This window comes from Bombina bombina, chromosome 2 (assembly GCF_027579735.1).
Source record: "Bombina bombina isolate aBomBom1 chromosome 2, aBomBom1.pri, whole genome shotgun sequence".
Classification (NCBI taxonomy): domain Eukaryota; kingdom Metazoa; phylum Chordata; class Amphibia; order Anura; family Bombinatoridae; genus Bombina; species Bombina bombina.
The window spans coordinates 76,538,667-76,555,777 of NC_069500.1; the positions used below are offsets into that span (position 1 = coordinate 76,538,667).

Sequence of the window (17,111 nt, forward strand, 5' to 3'; positions counted from 1 at the left end):
CAACCTATCTAGCATTTATTTAGTGTTAATGACCCTTTAGAGTGTACTTAGTACAATGTTGCTATGTAGAGAGTAAAAATGTATGTGCCTTTTTTAATCTTATTAAATAAAATATTTATCAATAACATGTATTTGAGAACCAGCCAGGACACCGTTAATATAAAATAATATATAATTAATACATCTAATGTCTTAGAACATTATTTGTAGAGCACCTAAAGTAATTATGTGATATTCTGAATGTCACATTTCTACAAGGACATACAAAAGTAATCAAAGGAAGATGAACTTATATGAAGCTTGGTTTGCTTTTAAACATGCATGGATATTAAGAATGAAATGAGGTAAATCAAGAGCTAATGGACGAGTTTTTTTTTATGATGAATAAATAACAGTTAAAGGACACTTTAGGGAGAAAATGAACAGAACTAGACATGTACTTTCAGAAAAATAGGAAATCTGAGATTATTTAAAGTATAGATCAGTTTTTAGGGACAATTAAAGTGATTAATATGTGGTAAAGACTTAAATGAATTTCAAACATAAATTTCACAGACAGATCTTAGTGCAGACTTGTGTTTTGCTTCCTATAAAACAAGATCAAAAATGAGACTCACTGCCACAACATTAAAGGGACTAAATTCAATTTTATAAGCACGGTACTAAGGTTGTCCCTCACCTTCCTGTAGTCATGGGTGCAGCCATGTTAAAATCTATCTTTCACTCCATTCAGGGCTGGCCTGTTTACTGTGTGCAGCAACTCTCTTTCAGATACCTGATGTGTAAACTAGGCTTCAAAATGGCAGCTCCCAAGATTAGAGGGAGGTGTATGAAATGTGTTTAGTGTGTAGCGTCCTTTTAAATTGAAGTATTTGTTAGTTTGTTCTATAATACAAAGAACTTTGTAAACTAGTAGTAAATCAGTCATAATTCATATAATATTAAAAAAATGACTCCTAAATAATCTGCAAAATGTTCTTAATATAAAAAAATGGAATATCAAGTTAGTATATGGTAATAAAGTATTTACTTTAAAAATAGGACCTAAAAGATGGTTAGTTACTTTACAGTGACATGTGATAAAGTTAGAGAGTTGCTTAAAATTGTATGATCTTGAAATTGCATTTTAAGTTTTTTTAAATAAAAAGCTCTATCTTAATCATGAAAATTGTATTGCAACTTTCATCTCTCTTTTTCAATCTAGTTAACATTATATAGTAACCTGTCTCATTTTGACAGCTCTTAAATTGTGTGGGGAGTCGTTATAAATGTTCTAATAATATGCAGTCCTTCAGAATAGATTACTCCTATAAAAAACATTTTTACTAGGTAAACTTTATTATTTAAATGGGGTTGGAAATATGATATGATCCGCTTATATTTGTTGAAATGTAGATAAATGTGTATACTCCAAACAAGCAGAAGCTGCTGTTTTGTAGTTGACACCAACTAAAAAAAAAAAAAAAAGCAAATTGGTATTCTGTATGGTCCATCTTAAATATCTTAACTATAATCTGCAAAGTCATAAATCAAAGTCTCTTAATATCAATGCTGAGTGAAAAGAGCACTGGAAATAAATGTTTATAAAGCACTAGAACCTTTTAGGAAAAATACACTTTTACCACCTGAAAAGATAATTAATACTGCATGAAAATGATTTTAATAATTCCAGTTATTACCCAAATGTCATCTAATTAACTTCCAAGCTATTTACACAATGATTATTTTTGTTTCATTCCTACCAACTCCAATATTAAGCGAAAGGTTTATAAATGTTTGAAAAAAAAAATAATAATAATAATAATAATAATAATAATTGCAAATCTCAAATGCAAACAATCAAATATTTCTCTAGTTTATCAAAATCATTTTATTGTAATAATTGTAGCGCTCCCGCTTGAGCGTTAATTACACTAGAAGTACGTTTTTTGTGCTCGTCAGATTGTGCTCATATTATGAGTTGAAAGTGAATTGTTTTCGCTCTAGTGGTAACCCAACTAGTGCAAAAATCCAAACGTAGAATATTGTGTGCACATTCACGTATTCCCCCATAGAAATCAATGGAGAAACAAAAATGAAAAAATACCTTACACCCCAAACTTGCGCAAACCCAATCACATATTTTTATATGCACAAGCCCAATCTCATATTCCAATATGCGCAAGCCCGATCGCATATTCTAATATGCCCAAACCCGACATGAAAATATAAATATTGCATAAAAATGCTTTCTTATGTCAATTCTTTATATACTTTACTGCAAATTGCTCCAATGCATATATATATATATATATATATATATATTTATTTTTTTATATTCTTTTAGTTTCACCCCCATCCTCAGACCCCGAAATGTCACTTTGGAAATAAAAAAAATGTTGTTTATTGTAATACCAGAGAGTGCTTGCCATACTTTGGAGGATATTAATACATTTGCTCTTGCACCCGGCCAGAAGTGGTTATATCTAGAGTGCTAATCCCTTTCGGACATTATATATATATATATATATATATATATATACAGTATATATATATATATATATATATATACATATGTATTTCTCTGTTTAAATGTGTATATATGTCTGTAAGTACATATATATTCATTTAAATACATATATATATATATATATATATATATACACCAAAAAACAGCTACAAACCAGGATTTTCATCAACAAGAAAAGTAAAATTGTATTGACGTTTAATGGAAATGTTTCCCCTTCTTCAGAACAATAATTACACACAAGTGCAGTGCTTAAAAAGTTTACAAACAAAAAGTAATACCTCCCACTTCCTGTGAAAAAAACGCCAAATACATACATCATTTCCGTTATTTTTAAAGTATATTCACATTGTGAAACCAGAAGTCTACATCGAACACTTCCGGGTTTACGTACAATATACTATGAAATTCACTTAAACTCCTAAATACATTGGGAGCATCTTCCTAATGTGTGCATCACTGCATAACCAAAATGGCTATATCATGCAGCCATAAGTTTTGACCGCGGTGCATCACAAGATACTTTCAGAAAGGTGTCCGCCGATATTTTGTCACTTCCGGTTTCAAGTATACCGGAACTTCACTGTGTTCACGCAATATCTGGATGAAAATTTACAGTATAGGACAAACATCTTGTAATATAAAAAACCTTTGTCTGGTAAGTTTACCAAACACATCTATAATATAAATAAAGAGCTAAATAGATTAACTAGAATTGTGTGGCGGACTTAAAGCAAAACAGTAGAAGTGACTAATTTAATATGGTGATAAACAGTGGATCAATACATAAACATAATAAGTCACATCCAAAACAAACATAAGTTAAAATAAAATCCATCAGTGGATTAACGACTATCACATACTGGGTCATTTTTTTACTAAAGATATATTAAATACAGATTAATGCCGGAAATGATGTATGTATTTGGTGTTTTTTTCACAGGAAGTGGGAGGAATTACTTTTTGATTGTAAACTATTTAAGCACTGCACTTGTGTGTAATTATTGTTCTGAGGAAGCAGAAACATTTCCCTGAAATGTCAATAAAATTTGACTTTTCTTGTTGATGAAAATTCTGGTTTATTGCTGTTTTTTGGATTTATATTATGATTCACGGATCAACCAGGTAGCTGACCACAGAAGGGCGGATTCATACTGGGACTGTGTGTATGTATATATAGATATCCAGATAACAAGTCACAAATGCCTGGGGTGCAACAGATAAAATTGTAGAAGCAAAAGAATAATGCACTCACCAGGAATTTTCAAAACTTTATTCCTAAGACACACAAAATACTGATGTGTACATTAGTATTTTGTATGTCTGAGGAAGGGGCTAAACCCCCGAAAACGTTCACACATTTGGAATAAAGTTTTGAAAAGTCCTGGTGAGTGCACTCTTCTTTTGCTTATATATATATATATATATATATATATATATATATATATATATATATATATATATATATATATATATATCTATATATATATATATATATATATATATATATATATATATACATAAACATGCATCTTTAGAAGTGTATATGTATGTATCTCTATGTTAAAGCTATTTGCCTGCTTTGTTTCCCTAACACCTGAGACCTCATATATTTGAGATCTTATAACTTTTTTGTACAATATTTTTTTTAACAATTTTTATTAGATGTTGTTATTATGAGTGTAAGTGCACTTTGTAATGTGTTTTGTAAAACTTTTTTGTTTTGCAAAACAGTTAACCATACCTTTGAGGATGCGGTAATCATTCTAGCGTAAATCACGATTGCGTTAATGCGATTGCTTATATTTTCAACTCGTAATACGAGTGCATTTTAACTTATGCGAAAACAATCGCAAAAACCTGATATAGCTTGCGCAAAAATGTTTGCACTTCACATGTGATCTGGCCTTATATGTGTACAGTTACAAAATGAATATAGGGCCTCTTAAAATTTATTTTAATAGCATTTAAATAGTATATTCTTAACATAATAATTTTGTGTTTTTTTAATTACCCAGAACATTGAAGTTGTTGGATTTTCTTACAAACTGGAAGGGTTAAGAAAATTTACAGAGTACAGTATAAGAGTCTTGGCGTTCAATCGATATGGACCAGGTGTTTCCACTGAAGAACATATTGTTGTGACTCTTTCTGATGGTAAGCATTGCCTTCCAATTCCTTCTGGCAATAAAGTGATTGACTTAAAAAAAATATATGTTTAACACTTTATTATATCTTTTGTAGATTCTGTGAATTAATGTAAATATTGAAACTCAATCAGGTCACATATCCAACTAAATTTATGTTGTACACAGAAATGTAAATGTTTTCTAAGAAATTGTTTATGCACTTTAATAGCTACAAGGTATTTAGCAAAAATAAAAGCATAACAACTGAATAATTTGGTGTGCTGCGGTTATAAAATTAAATGTTTATATATATATATATATATTTATCTTGTTTAATAAGTGCTCTTTCATATGATGTGATATCATTTTTTTAGTGTTCAAAATCTCATTAATCACCATTGTATCTAAATAATATAATAATAAATGTATAATTGCTTTCTATTCATTTTTTTGAAAGTATATATTTTTATCCATTATTTTAGGTATTGTTAGACGTGCATTTGTTTTGTTAGGAATGCACATTTGCTAACAAAACATGGATATTCGTCTTGTTTTAATGTGGCAAATATCAGATTGATTGCAGCACAACATTTAAAGAAAACAAAGGAATAATGCCGAATTCAGCAGTCTTCATTCAATAATTTTATAATAAATGTATTTAAAAAATCCCTTTAGCGCACTGTAGAACGTGCTTACCTGCTCCTTCTAAGCCTCATGTTAGCGCAGCTGTGGGTCACGAAGAAGAAGAGCCGGTTATCACTGTTCTCCAGTGCGCTGAAGGTATTGTACGCTAAAGGTGAACTTTGTAACCTGTAGCAGTGGAATATGTACATTTGTTAATTGAAAACGAAAGTAAATGTTCCATGAATGGTCGGTATTCGTCTTGTTTTAAACTAAACTAATACTGAATAAAAAATATTCTAAATACAAAGTATTTTCAATATTCAGAATAAAACATTCAGCAAAAATAAATAGTTATTGTGATTGCAAGAGACCCATAGATAAACAGATACATCTTTCTCTTTCTCTCTCTGTTTATAGATAGACATATAGATAGATAGATAGATAGATAGATAGATAGATAGATAGATTGACAAACAGGCAGATAGATAGATAAATAGATGATTGATAGATATATAGATAGATAGACAAACAGGCAGATAGAGATAGATAGATAGATGATAGATAGATAGATAGATAGATGATAGATAGATAGATAGATAGATAGATAGATAGATAGATAGACAAACAGGCAGATAGATAGATAAATAGATGATAGATAGATAGATAGATAGATAGATAGATAGATAGACGAACAGGCAGATAGATAGATATAGCTAGATAGACAGACAAACAGGCAGATAGATAGATCTTGGTTTAAATTAACACATTCTACATTTTCCTGCGGTCTTGGAATACATCAACATAAATATGTATTTTTAGAATCCTTTCATTAACGCATTGGTATTAAAAGTGAAGAAATTCTCAGTATGAAACTGTTCACGAACCCTCTGGCAGGTGTAACGCTCTGTCTAAAAGGCTTAGAGGAACATAACAGCTGATAACTGACATTTTTTTTCACTTGACAGAATAAATATTTGTCTTATTTGATATATTTTGATGTTGCTCTAATTGTATATGTATGTGATACTTAGAAGTTTTAGTTTTTAGATATATAAACAATAAAATTGGAATAATTTAATTCATTTACTTAGTTCATGAAACAAATGATACAAGGAAAATGGGGGGGTGCATGGGTTTACATTATATTTACGTATCATGCTTAATCATACTTTCACATATGTTATCATGGGTGAAGTGAGGGGGGGGGGCGAGTTTGTTCTTTAAAGGACCAGTAAATACAGTAGCTTTGCATAAGACAATGCAATAGTCTAAACTTCAAATGAATTGTAGATTTTTTTCTGACAATTTTCAAAGTTATGTCTTTTTCCACTCCCCCTGTATTATGTTACAGCCATCAGCCAATCACAAATGCATACACCTATATTCGGAGATTCTTGCACATGCTCAGTAGGAGCTGGTGACTAAAAAAGTGTTAATATCAAAAGACTGCACATTTTGTTAATGGAAGTAAATTGGAAAGTTGTTTAAAATTGCATGCTGTATTTGAATCATGAAAGTTTAATTTTGACTTGAGTCTCCCTTTAAATTCAACTATAAGAACACTTGATTCACACTTTTATTGCCAATAAACCACAAGTGATGTGCAGCTTGTTTGTACAATAAGCAACTCTCTTCTACAACACTTTGTCAGTAATATAATTGTGCTAAGGATATTTTTTTTTTTTATCCCTCCCCATGGTAAAAATTCTGTGGATACCCATGTGTTGATACTCATGTACAGTATGTTATATACTTATTATTGTTAAACAATTTATTTAACCTATAAATAATAATGTTATAACCTTCTCCTGTTTATTTAACCTTTTTCCAATTTTTTAACTGTCTTCTCTGTAGAATAAATGATTGAATAGATTTTTTTTTGTATGATTTCCTTCTGTAATATTATTACGTTTTTGTTTATAATTATTCAATATTTTATGCAGTGCTATAAAAAGGTTCATTACAGATGTGTCAAAACAATAATATATTTACAATCAATTTTACAAACAAATATACATAAATACAATAAAAAAAACACTGATAAGAATAATTTAAAATGAAATAAATAAATAAATAATGCAAAACAGAGACACAAGACTAGGGAAATCTGAAGTAAGATTAGTGTATTTCTTACCATCACTACAGGAGATAGTTATTTTAGAGTAATACTATGAAAGTGCACCTGGGTGGGGGAGTTACTTGGGTTTGTGTTGTAGGTGTTTTCAGTCTCTAATATTTCTCTCTCTGTAGAACATGCTCTTATATGTGCAGAACATTGTATGTATCATACATTTTTCTTTCATTCTCTTGTGCCACTATAAATATTGTTACAAAATTGTAGTATGTCATATACAGCAATGTTGCTAATTTGTAGCAAATACTAAATGGAATGTTTTATAAAGTCTTGCTCTTACTTCTGGTATATTTTAGAAAATGTTGGACTATTTGACAATTATCAGTGTTAAATCCGACTGTAGATTATAATAATTTAACGATATGTCATAAATGAATCATAGTTGTAACAGATTTAAATTGCAGGCTGGTCATCTTCTTTTTATTTTGTGAATCAGACAAGCAAATGCCAGCAGGTCACAGTTAGTGACATCATACTGGTCCTAAAATAGGCAGAATGATCCTGTTTGTACAATAAATATGGTAAAACACATAATAATGAAATATCTGTAGCGTGATTAAGTGGCAGTATGCCTGATCTGTCAGAATATGTCTTTCTTTTTATTGGTTTTATCTGCTGTTATTGAAATCAGAAATATAGTTAGGAAACCTCTAATACAACCTCATTTCTCCTTCTAGTGCCCAGTGCTATACCACAAAATGTGTCTTTGGAAGTAGTCAACTCAAGAGTAAGTAGTTTCTATGTTTTTTCTTCCTTACTATACACTTTGAAAGCTTTTTTTACTTATATAGTCTGCCATACAGTTAAAATTCCTCATAGAACAAAATATTAACCTGTATTCCAGGAACACTTAAATGTGTCATGCAGAATTGGGATTGAGTAGATACAATTTCTATCTGCTCCACAGTATGTTTCTTTTAGCATAAATATTTAATCTTCAAAAGACCATTTGGAAATACGTATTGTGTGATGTCTATATATATTCTTTATTTTACAATCTTTTCATTTTTATCATATTGTGTTTAATAAATGGAGTGCAAGAATAAGGTGTCACAGGAAATGTGATACTGAGATCTATAAAAAAATATATTGATATCTACAATATTATCATACAGTTATCTGCATTTTAACCTGGATTGTATAATTAGCACTGAATAAATTATTTGCTAAGCTTGTTTCTTGAAAAATTATAAATGTCCAGAACAGATTTAAGTTATTTTTCACAATTCACTTAACTGAATTGCTAATATACAAATATGTTTATTCTTGAAAATCTACTCACTTCATTTAAAGGGATAGTGAACACCTTCTAATTACAAGACATTTCTATTGTCTTGCTATTGAATTACATATTAGCCAAGCATAAACATTTTAAAAACAAATTAACATTTGGCTAGATTACGAGTTTTGCGTTATGAGCGACTCGGTGCTAACTTGTAAGTTATTTCCACCGCTCACCTCCCTATAGCGCTGCTATTACAGGTTTGCAAAAACCTGGCGTTAGCAGGCAATATGGCAGCATTGAGCTCAATACCGCACACAAATACCAGTGCTGCTTTGAGCTGGTTTTACGTGCTCGTGCACGATTTCCCCATAGACATTAATGGGGAGAGCCAGCTAAAAAAAAGTCTAACACCTGCAATAAAGGAGCGTAAAGCTCCGTAACGCAGCCCCATTGATTCCTATGGGGAAAGAAAAGTTATGTTTACACTTAACACCCTAACATAAACCCAGAGTCTAAACACCCCTAATCTGCTGCCCTCAACATCGCCACCACCTACATAATACTTATTAACCCCTAATCTGCTGCCCCCGACACCGGAGACACCTACATTACACTTATTAACCCCTAATATGCCGCCCCCAATGTCGCCGCCACGTACATTACAGTTATTAACCCCTAATTTGCCGCCCCCGACATCGCCACCACCTACCTACACTTATTAACCCCTAATCTGCCGCTCCCAACGTCGCCACCACTATACTAAAGTTATTAACCCCTAAACCTAACCCTAAGTCTAACCCTAGCATAACCCTAACCCTAACACCACTAACTTTAACATAATTAAAATAAATCTAAATAAAAATTACAATTAATATCTAAATAATTTCTATTTAAAACTAAATACTTACTTAAAAAAAAACCTAACCTAGCTACAATATAACTAATAGTTGCATTGTAGCTATCTTAGATTTTATTTTTATTTCACAGCTAAGTTTGTATTTATTTTAACTCGGTAGACTAGTTAGTAAATAGTTATTAACTATTTACTAACTACCTAGTTAAAATAAATACAATCTTACCTGTAAAATAAAACCTAACCTGTTTTACACTAACACCTAACCTTACACTACAATTAACTAAATTACATTAATTAAATACAATTAACTAAATTACAAAACTAATAAACACTAAATTACACAAAATAAAAATGAAATTATGAAATATTTAAACTAATTACACCTAATCTAATAGCCCTATCAAAATAAAAAGTCCCCCCAAAATAAAAAAAAAAACCTAGCCTAAATTAAACTGCCAATAGCCCTTAAAAGGGCCTTTTGCGGGGCATTGCGCCAAAGAAATCAGCTCTTTTACCTGTAAAAAAAAAAAATACAAACACCCCCAACAGTAAAACCCACCACCCACACAACCAAACCCCCCAAATAAAATACTATCTAAAAAAACTAAGCTCCCCATTGCCCTGAAAGGGGCATTTGGTTGGGAATTGCCCTTAAAAGGGCATTTAGCTCTTTTTCAGCCCAAACCCTAAGTTAAAAATAAAACCCACCCAATAAACCCTTAAAAAAAACCTAACACTAACCCCAGAAGATCCACTTACAGTTTTTGAAGACCGGACATCCATCCTCAACAAAGCCGGGAGAAGTCTTCATCCAAACGGGTAGAAGTCCTCAACGAAGCAGGGAGAAGTCTTCATCCAAGCAGTAAAAAGTCGTCCTCCAGATGGGCAGAAGTCTTCATCCAGACAGCATCTTCTATCTTCATCCTTCCGACGCGGAGCGGCTCCATCTTCAAGATATCCGGTGTGGAGCATCCTCTTCTTTCAACGGCTACTGAAGAATGAAGGTTCCTTTAAGGGACGTCATCCAAGATGGAGTCCCTTGAATTTCGATTGACTGATAGAATTCTATCAGCCAATCGGAATTAAAGGTGAATAAATCCTATTGGCTGATGCAATCAGCCAATAGGATTGAGCTTCAATCCTATTGGCTGATCCAATCAGCCAATAGGATTGAGCTCGCATTCTATTGGCTGTTCCAATTCTATCAGCCAATCAGAATTCAAGGGACGCCATCTTGGATGACGTCCCTTAAAGGAAACTTCATTCTTCAGTAGCCGTGGAAAGAAGAGGATGCTCTGTGCCGGATGTCTTGAAGATAGAGCCGCTCCGCGTCGGAAGGATGAAGATAGAAAATGCCGTCTGAATGAAGACTTCTGCCCATCTGGAGGACGACTTCTTGCCGCTTGGATGAAGACTCCTCCCAGCTTCTTGAGGACTTCTGCCCGCTTGGATGAAGACTTCTCCCGGTTTCTTGAGGACTTCTGCCCGCTTGGATGAAGACTTCTCCCAGCTTCGTTGAGGATGGATGTCCGGTTTTCAAAAACTGAAAGTGGATCTTCGGGGGTTAGTGTTAGGTTTTTTTAAGGGTTTATTGGGTGGGTTTTATTTTTAGATTAGGGTTTGGGCTGAAAAAGAGCTAAATGCCCTTTTAAGAGCAATGCCCATCCAAATGCCCCTTTCACTGCAATGGGGAGCTTAGTTTTTTTGGATAGGATTTTATTTGGGGGGTTTGGTTGTGTGGGTGGTGAGTTTTACTGTTGGGGGGTTGTTTGTATTTTTTTACAGGTAAAATAACTGATTTCTTTGGGGCAATGCCCCGCAAAAGGCCCTTTTAAGGGCTATTGGCAGTTTAGTTTAGGCTAGGGTTTTTTTATTTTGTGGGGGCTTTTTTATTTTAATAGGGCTATTAGAATAGGTGTAATTAGTTTAAATATTTGATAATTTCTTTTTTATTTTGTGTAATTTAGTGTTTATTATTTTTTGTAATTTAGTTAATTGTATTTAATTAATGTAATTGATTTAATTGTAGTGTAAGGTTAGGTGTTAGTGTAAGACAGGTTAGGTTTTATTTTACAGGTACGTTTGTATTTATTTTAATTAGGTAGTTAGTAAATAGTTAATAATAACTATTTACTAACTAGTCTACCTAGTTAAAATAAATACAAACTTACCAGTGAAATAAAAATAAAACCTAAGATAGATACAATGTAACTATTAAGTATTTAGTTTTAAATTATTTAGTTTAGGAATTATTTAGGTATTAATTGTAATTTTTATTTAGATTTATTTTAATTATGTTAAAGTTAGTGGTTGTTGGGGTTAGGGTTAGACTTAGTGTTAGGTTGAGGGATTCATAACTTTAATATAGTGGCAGGGATTTTGGGGGCAGAAGATTACGGGTTAATAACAGTAATGTAGGTTGCGGCGATGTTAGGGACAGCAGATTAGGGGTTAATAATATTTAACTAGTGTTTGCAATGCGGAAGTACGGCGGTTTAGGGGTTAATATGTTTATTATAGTGGCGGCTATGTCGGGAGCAGCAGATTAGGGGTTAATAATTTTAGTGTTTGCGATGCTGGAGGGCCTCAGTTTAAGGGTTAATATGTAGTTTATGGGTGTACTTTTTAGCACTTTTGTTATGAGTTTTATGTTACGGCTTTGTAACATAAAACCCATAACTACTGACTTTCAGTTTACGGTATGGATCTTGTAGTTATAGGCTGTACCGCTAACTTTTTGGCCTCCCAGGCAAACTTGTAATACTGGCGCTGTGGAAGTCCCATTGAAAAAGGACTTTTTGAAAGCTGCGGTAGTTATGTTGCGTGATGGCCAAAAAAGAGTGCGGTACAGATATACCTGCAAGACTCGTAATACCAGCGGTAGTGAAAAAGCGTCGTTATGAGGCTTTTTCACTCATAACGCAAAACTCGTAATCTAGCCAATTGTGTTTTCTGCAATTGTTTTTAATAGCCAAACTCCACCAACTACATTCCTTATTTGGAGGAGCAAATTCTGCAGATAAGGCTACCTAGCCACAGTGATAATATTAATAAAAAGCATTGTTTAGTAGCTGTTATCAGTTAAAGGGACAGTCTACTCCAGAATTATTGTTGTTTAAAAAGATAGATAATCCCTTTTATTACCCATTCCCCTGTTTTGCATAACCAACACGGTTATATTAATATACTTTTTGCCTCTGCAATTACCTTTTATCTAAGCCTTTGCACACTGCCCCCTTATTTCAGTTCTTTTGCATTTAGACAATCAGTGCCCTCTTACTTGTAAATCCACGGGGGGTGGTCACAGTATTATCTATATGGCACACATGAACTTAGCTGTGAAAAATTGCCAAATGCATTGAAATAAGGGGCGGCCTTCAAGGTTTTAGAAATTAGCATATGAGCCTGCCTAGGTTTAGATTTCAACAAAGAATACCTAGAGAACAAAGCAAATTTGATGATAAAAGTGAATTGGAAAGTTGTTTAAAATTGAATTCCCTATCTGAATCATGAAAGTTTAATTTTGACTAGACTGTCCCTTTAAAGCCAATCATTGAAATCAGCAAAGTGCATTTCTACGTCTGTGAATTAGAAAATCCACAATTTTCAGAGCTAAAATACATGAAAGGGGGTAAATTAAAAAAATGTATATACTTAACGTTGTATATATAAAACAAAATCTCAAGGTATTTACAGTCCCTTTAACTGTACTGCAAACAAAGCAGCATTAAGTTTAGCATATTATTGAAAACATATTCATTTTAAATAAATAAGTCCTGTGTTAATTCTTTAAAAAAAAACTTAGCAGGGTTGAACTTTTTTTTGGACATTAGCTATAAAGTTTATCTTAAAGAGACAGTAGGAATCATTCTATATTTGTTACTTTGAATATTGTAAGATTTGAATTCCGTCACCTTTACTAGTACAGTTATTCTTCGTAAACCTTTAAAATCAAGGCTAAACATTTGAAATCTCCGTACAGTAGTGTTTTAATTTCTGCATATTCTTCTTTCAAGGGCAATACTTACATATTGCACCAATGTAATGTTTAACAGCACCCTTAGGCCTCTATTCAAATCTGTTAATGAATCTGTCTATTTCAAGGTCAAGTGGATCATAATGGAACATTATAAAGAATTCATATTTTTTTTTTCTCTGTAGTTTCTGAGTGTGGTGGATTACAAAAGGCAGCTCATACGCCTTAAAAGGACCAAAATATTCCCTTAGATCATTAGAGCCATATGTTACTGTTTATAGGAATTGTTATGAATAGAAATACTATTGTTGTATTGGAAGACTTTAATCTTACAAAAAGGAAAATCTGCATCTGAAAAAAAGTCAATCTTAATGTATAGATTATCTTTAGTTGGTTCAACAGACATAATTATTAAGAGCCTTATTTTGTTTAGAAACCTGACTCCAAGGGATGCTGCTCATCTTGTTGATTTACTTACAGAGGGGCATTCTAGTGCAAACTATTTATAGTTTGCTTAGGAAGTTTGTAATATAGCATTTTTTAACTGATATAAGCACTATTTGTTTCCCATGATGTTAATGCTAACCTGGGAGCAAACATCTCTGATTGGTGCATACACCCTTCTCATATGCTTGATTGACAGGCTTTTACTACAAACATTTCTGTAAATACAGTGTATATATATATATATATATATATATATATATACACACACATGCAGACAAACATATCAAAGCATAAACATATACATATTAAAGAAAGTAGACAAGGAAAATCAAGCGCAAAAACAAGTTTACTGAAACACAGCCACCTGTATACACAAATACTATATACACAAATATATGCTAAACCCATGATAAATGGATGAATATACTAATTAGCATGTACATTAAGGGCTAGATTACAAATGGAGCGGTAGTAGGGGGTAGTGGCAGATAAGGGGTTATTAGAGTCAGGGTTTATAGCGATGGAGGTAATGGTATGTTATGGGTTAATATCGATGAGGGTTATGGTGGTTTAGGGTTTAATTGTGTTTTTGTGTGTGCGTTTTGTGCAACTTTTTTCTCAGCCCAAACTCTTTACGCAATCATTGAAGTTGTGTAAAAATGTTGTTGTATGGGAAATAAAAATGTATCATAATACATGATGATTATAATGTTATGATTTCTAAAATATATCTCCGGATCTGCAACGATTTACACCACTATATGGATTGAATGAATACAAGATTATCCACTAGGAGAATGGACTGCTTTGAATAATTATTGTTAAACCATAAAGATGGCTAGAACTTTTATAGATTACTTATAAAGGATCAGACAAGAAAGCTACCATTATGATGGATATTCTGCTAAAGCAATGAGCTATTTGTATGCATCTTTCTTGTGTATCAATTTACTCAATGTGTGTTATTTTTAATATGTCATAAAATCAGCCATTTGACTTGTTATAGATCAGTGAAACTGTATCTTAAGCAATGTCATAGCAATGTGTCCCTAAATTTTGTTGACAACTAAAAAAGGTAAATGGTATAATAAATAATAAAAATAAAAATTACCGTATATGCAGCACATCAAACACTCTTTTAATAGTCTTGCCTTAGACAAAACCAGCAATTGCCTACAAACAAAATATGCAATATTAAGAGGAAATTTATTTTCATTTTATGATAACAATAAAAAAATAAGCAAAATACTAATCAAACAATGTTTATAGCTATAATATTACAGTCAATCAGCTGTAAAACTGGTTGGTAAGGAAAAGTCAAATATTGCAGATATAGCCAGAGTGACTATAGAGAATAGCATTTATCATAAATAAGAACTTACTGAGGCACTGAGAGATTATAAAATGAGTAGAGATGAAGTGAATGACCCATCATCTTTTCCATGTGACATTTATTTTGACCCTAATCAATCACCTGCAATTGCTCATCATTTTAAATCCCAAATAAACCATGACAAATGCTAAGAGGAAGCTTTTCTAAATTGTTCTTAGTCCTAAGCCATATTACAGTGATGCTGTGCACTTAAATACATTTTAGTGGAGGAAAATATTTTTCACTTATTAGTAAAACAGCTGGAGTATCAACCACACACACACACACAGATTTTACTAGCAAAAAGGTATTGTTTCTTATTTTTCTAATGAGAGCAAATTATATTTAGTAAAATATAGATAATGCAGGTAGTCGATCCTTTTGCGGTTAACTATTGCTAATAACAGTGGATGCTACATTAGAGTCCCCAAAACATATGCAGTCAGGTTCCCTACCTGGGAACACATACTGTATATAATAATAGAATATAGTTGTTGACACTTTGGGTGAGGCCTATAGCAATGTGTTTCTCCGCTTCTTAGCCTCCTGTACTACTATATATAGCAGGATTTCTCAATTTAAAGTGAAGGTCAATTTTCAGCAATGAGTGCCCGGTTTTTAAAAATAGTTTTAAAAACAGGGGCACTTTCATTGATGAAAATTTACATTTCACTGGATTTGTAGAAATACTTACCTTTTACTTCTCCAAAGCCGGATCAGCGATCCCAGCCTCAGTTCCTCTGTACTGACGTCAGAAATGACAAAACCGGCTTCCTCCAATCATGGCTTGCACCCCAGAGCGTCCATCTCGTGATGCCCGGCTGTGATTGGAGGAAGCCGGTTTTGTCATTGCTGTGGTTGTACAGCAGGAAGAAGAAGGCGGGGGATCATCGATCCGGCTTTGCAGAAGTAAAAGGTAAGTATTTCTTCAAATCCAGTGCAATGTAAATTTTCATCAATGAAAGTGTCCCTGTTTTTAAAAGTATTTTTAAAAACCGGGCACTCATTGCTGAAAATTGACCTTCAGTTTAAGTTCTTAGGGAACCCTAACAGGACAAATGTGAAATAGTTCCCTTCTTTGACTGTTAAGCAGCAACATTGTAACAGTCTCAACTGCACTCAATTGCAGGGACATTATTTATAGGGACATGAACCCCCACATTTTGTATTCATGTTTGAGATAGAGCATACAATTTTAAACAACTTTCCAATTTACAACTATTTTCCAATTGTCTCTTAGTATCCTTTATTGAAGAAGTAAGAATGTACTACTGGGAGATAGCTGAACACTTTGCGTGAGCCAATGTATAAAGGCATATATGTGCAGCCACCAATCATAAGCTAGTTCCCAGTAGTGCTTTGCTGCTACTGAGCCTACCTAGGTATGATTTTTCAACCAATGATACCAATAGAACAATGCAAATTAGATAAAATAAGTAAATTGCAAAGTTCTTTAAAAATACTTTTCTATTTTACTGTACCTTTAAATCTAGTCTTTTCAGGTTCCTTCAGAACTGGAGTGAAACCTTTATTTACAGGGACGCTTGCCACTTGAATCATATTGTACATCAATATAGGTCCATAAGTTTCCTGATTTTTGGTTGCATCTCTATTTGAATAGCAACTAAAATACACTAATGCCCTAACCAGCTGCAGCTGTTTTTGAATCTAGCTGTAAATGGTAACATTCAAAGATTCAAATCTAACAACTGAGTATTACATTTGAATATTAATTTCCATAGACATATAAACAAGTCTAAGGGAATTAACATTTGCATGTTGATACTTCAATATTTCAAACTTACGCTCAATATCTGAATGCAATATTTGATAATTAAGTGC

At 32.6% G+C, this 17,111-nt stretch overlaps 1 protein-coding gene across 1 annotated transcript in view; it reads left to right on the forward strand.

The window, feature by feature from the left end:
• DCC (DCC netrin 1 receptor) overlaps positions 1-17,111 on the forward strand; it is a 980,012-nt gene that overhangs the window by 779,074 nt on the left and 183,827 nt on the right. Inside the window, exons 11-12 of the mRNA XM_053701117.1 lie at positions 4,525-4,663; positions 8,071-8,120. Of these exons, the coding sequence (XP_053557092.1) occupies positions 4,525-4,663; positions 8,071-8,120 (189 nt within the window). The remainder of the gene's footprint in view (positions 1-4,524; positions 4,664-8,070; positions 8,121-17,111) is intronic.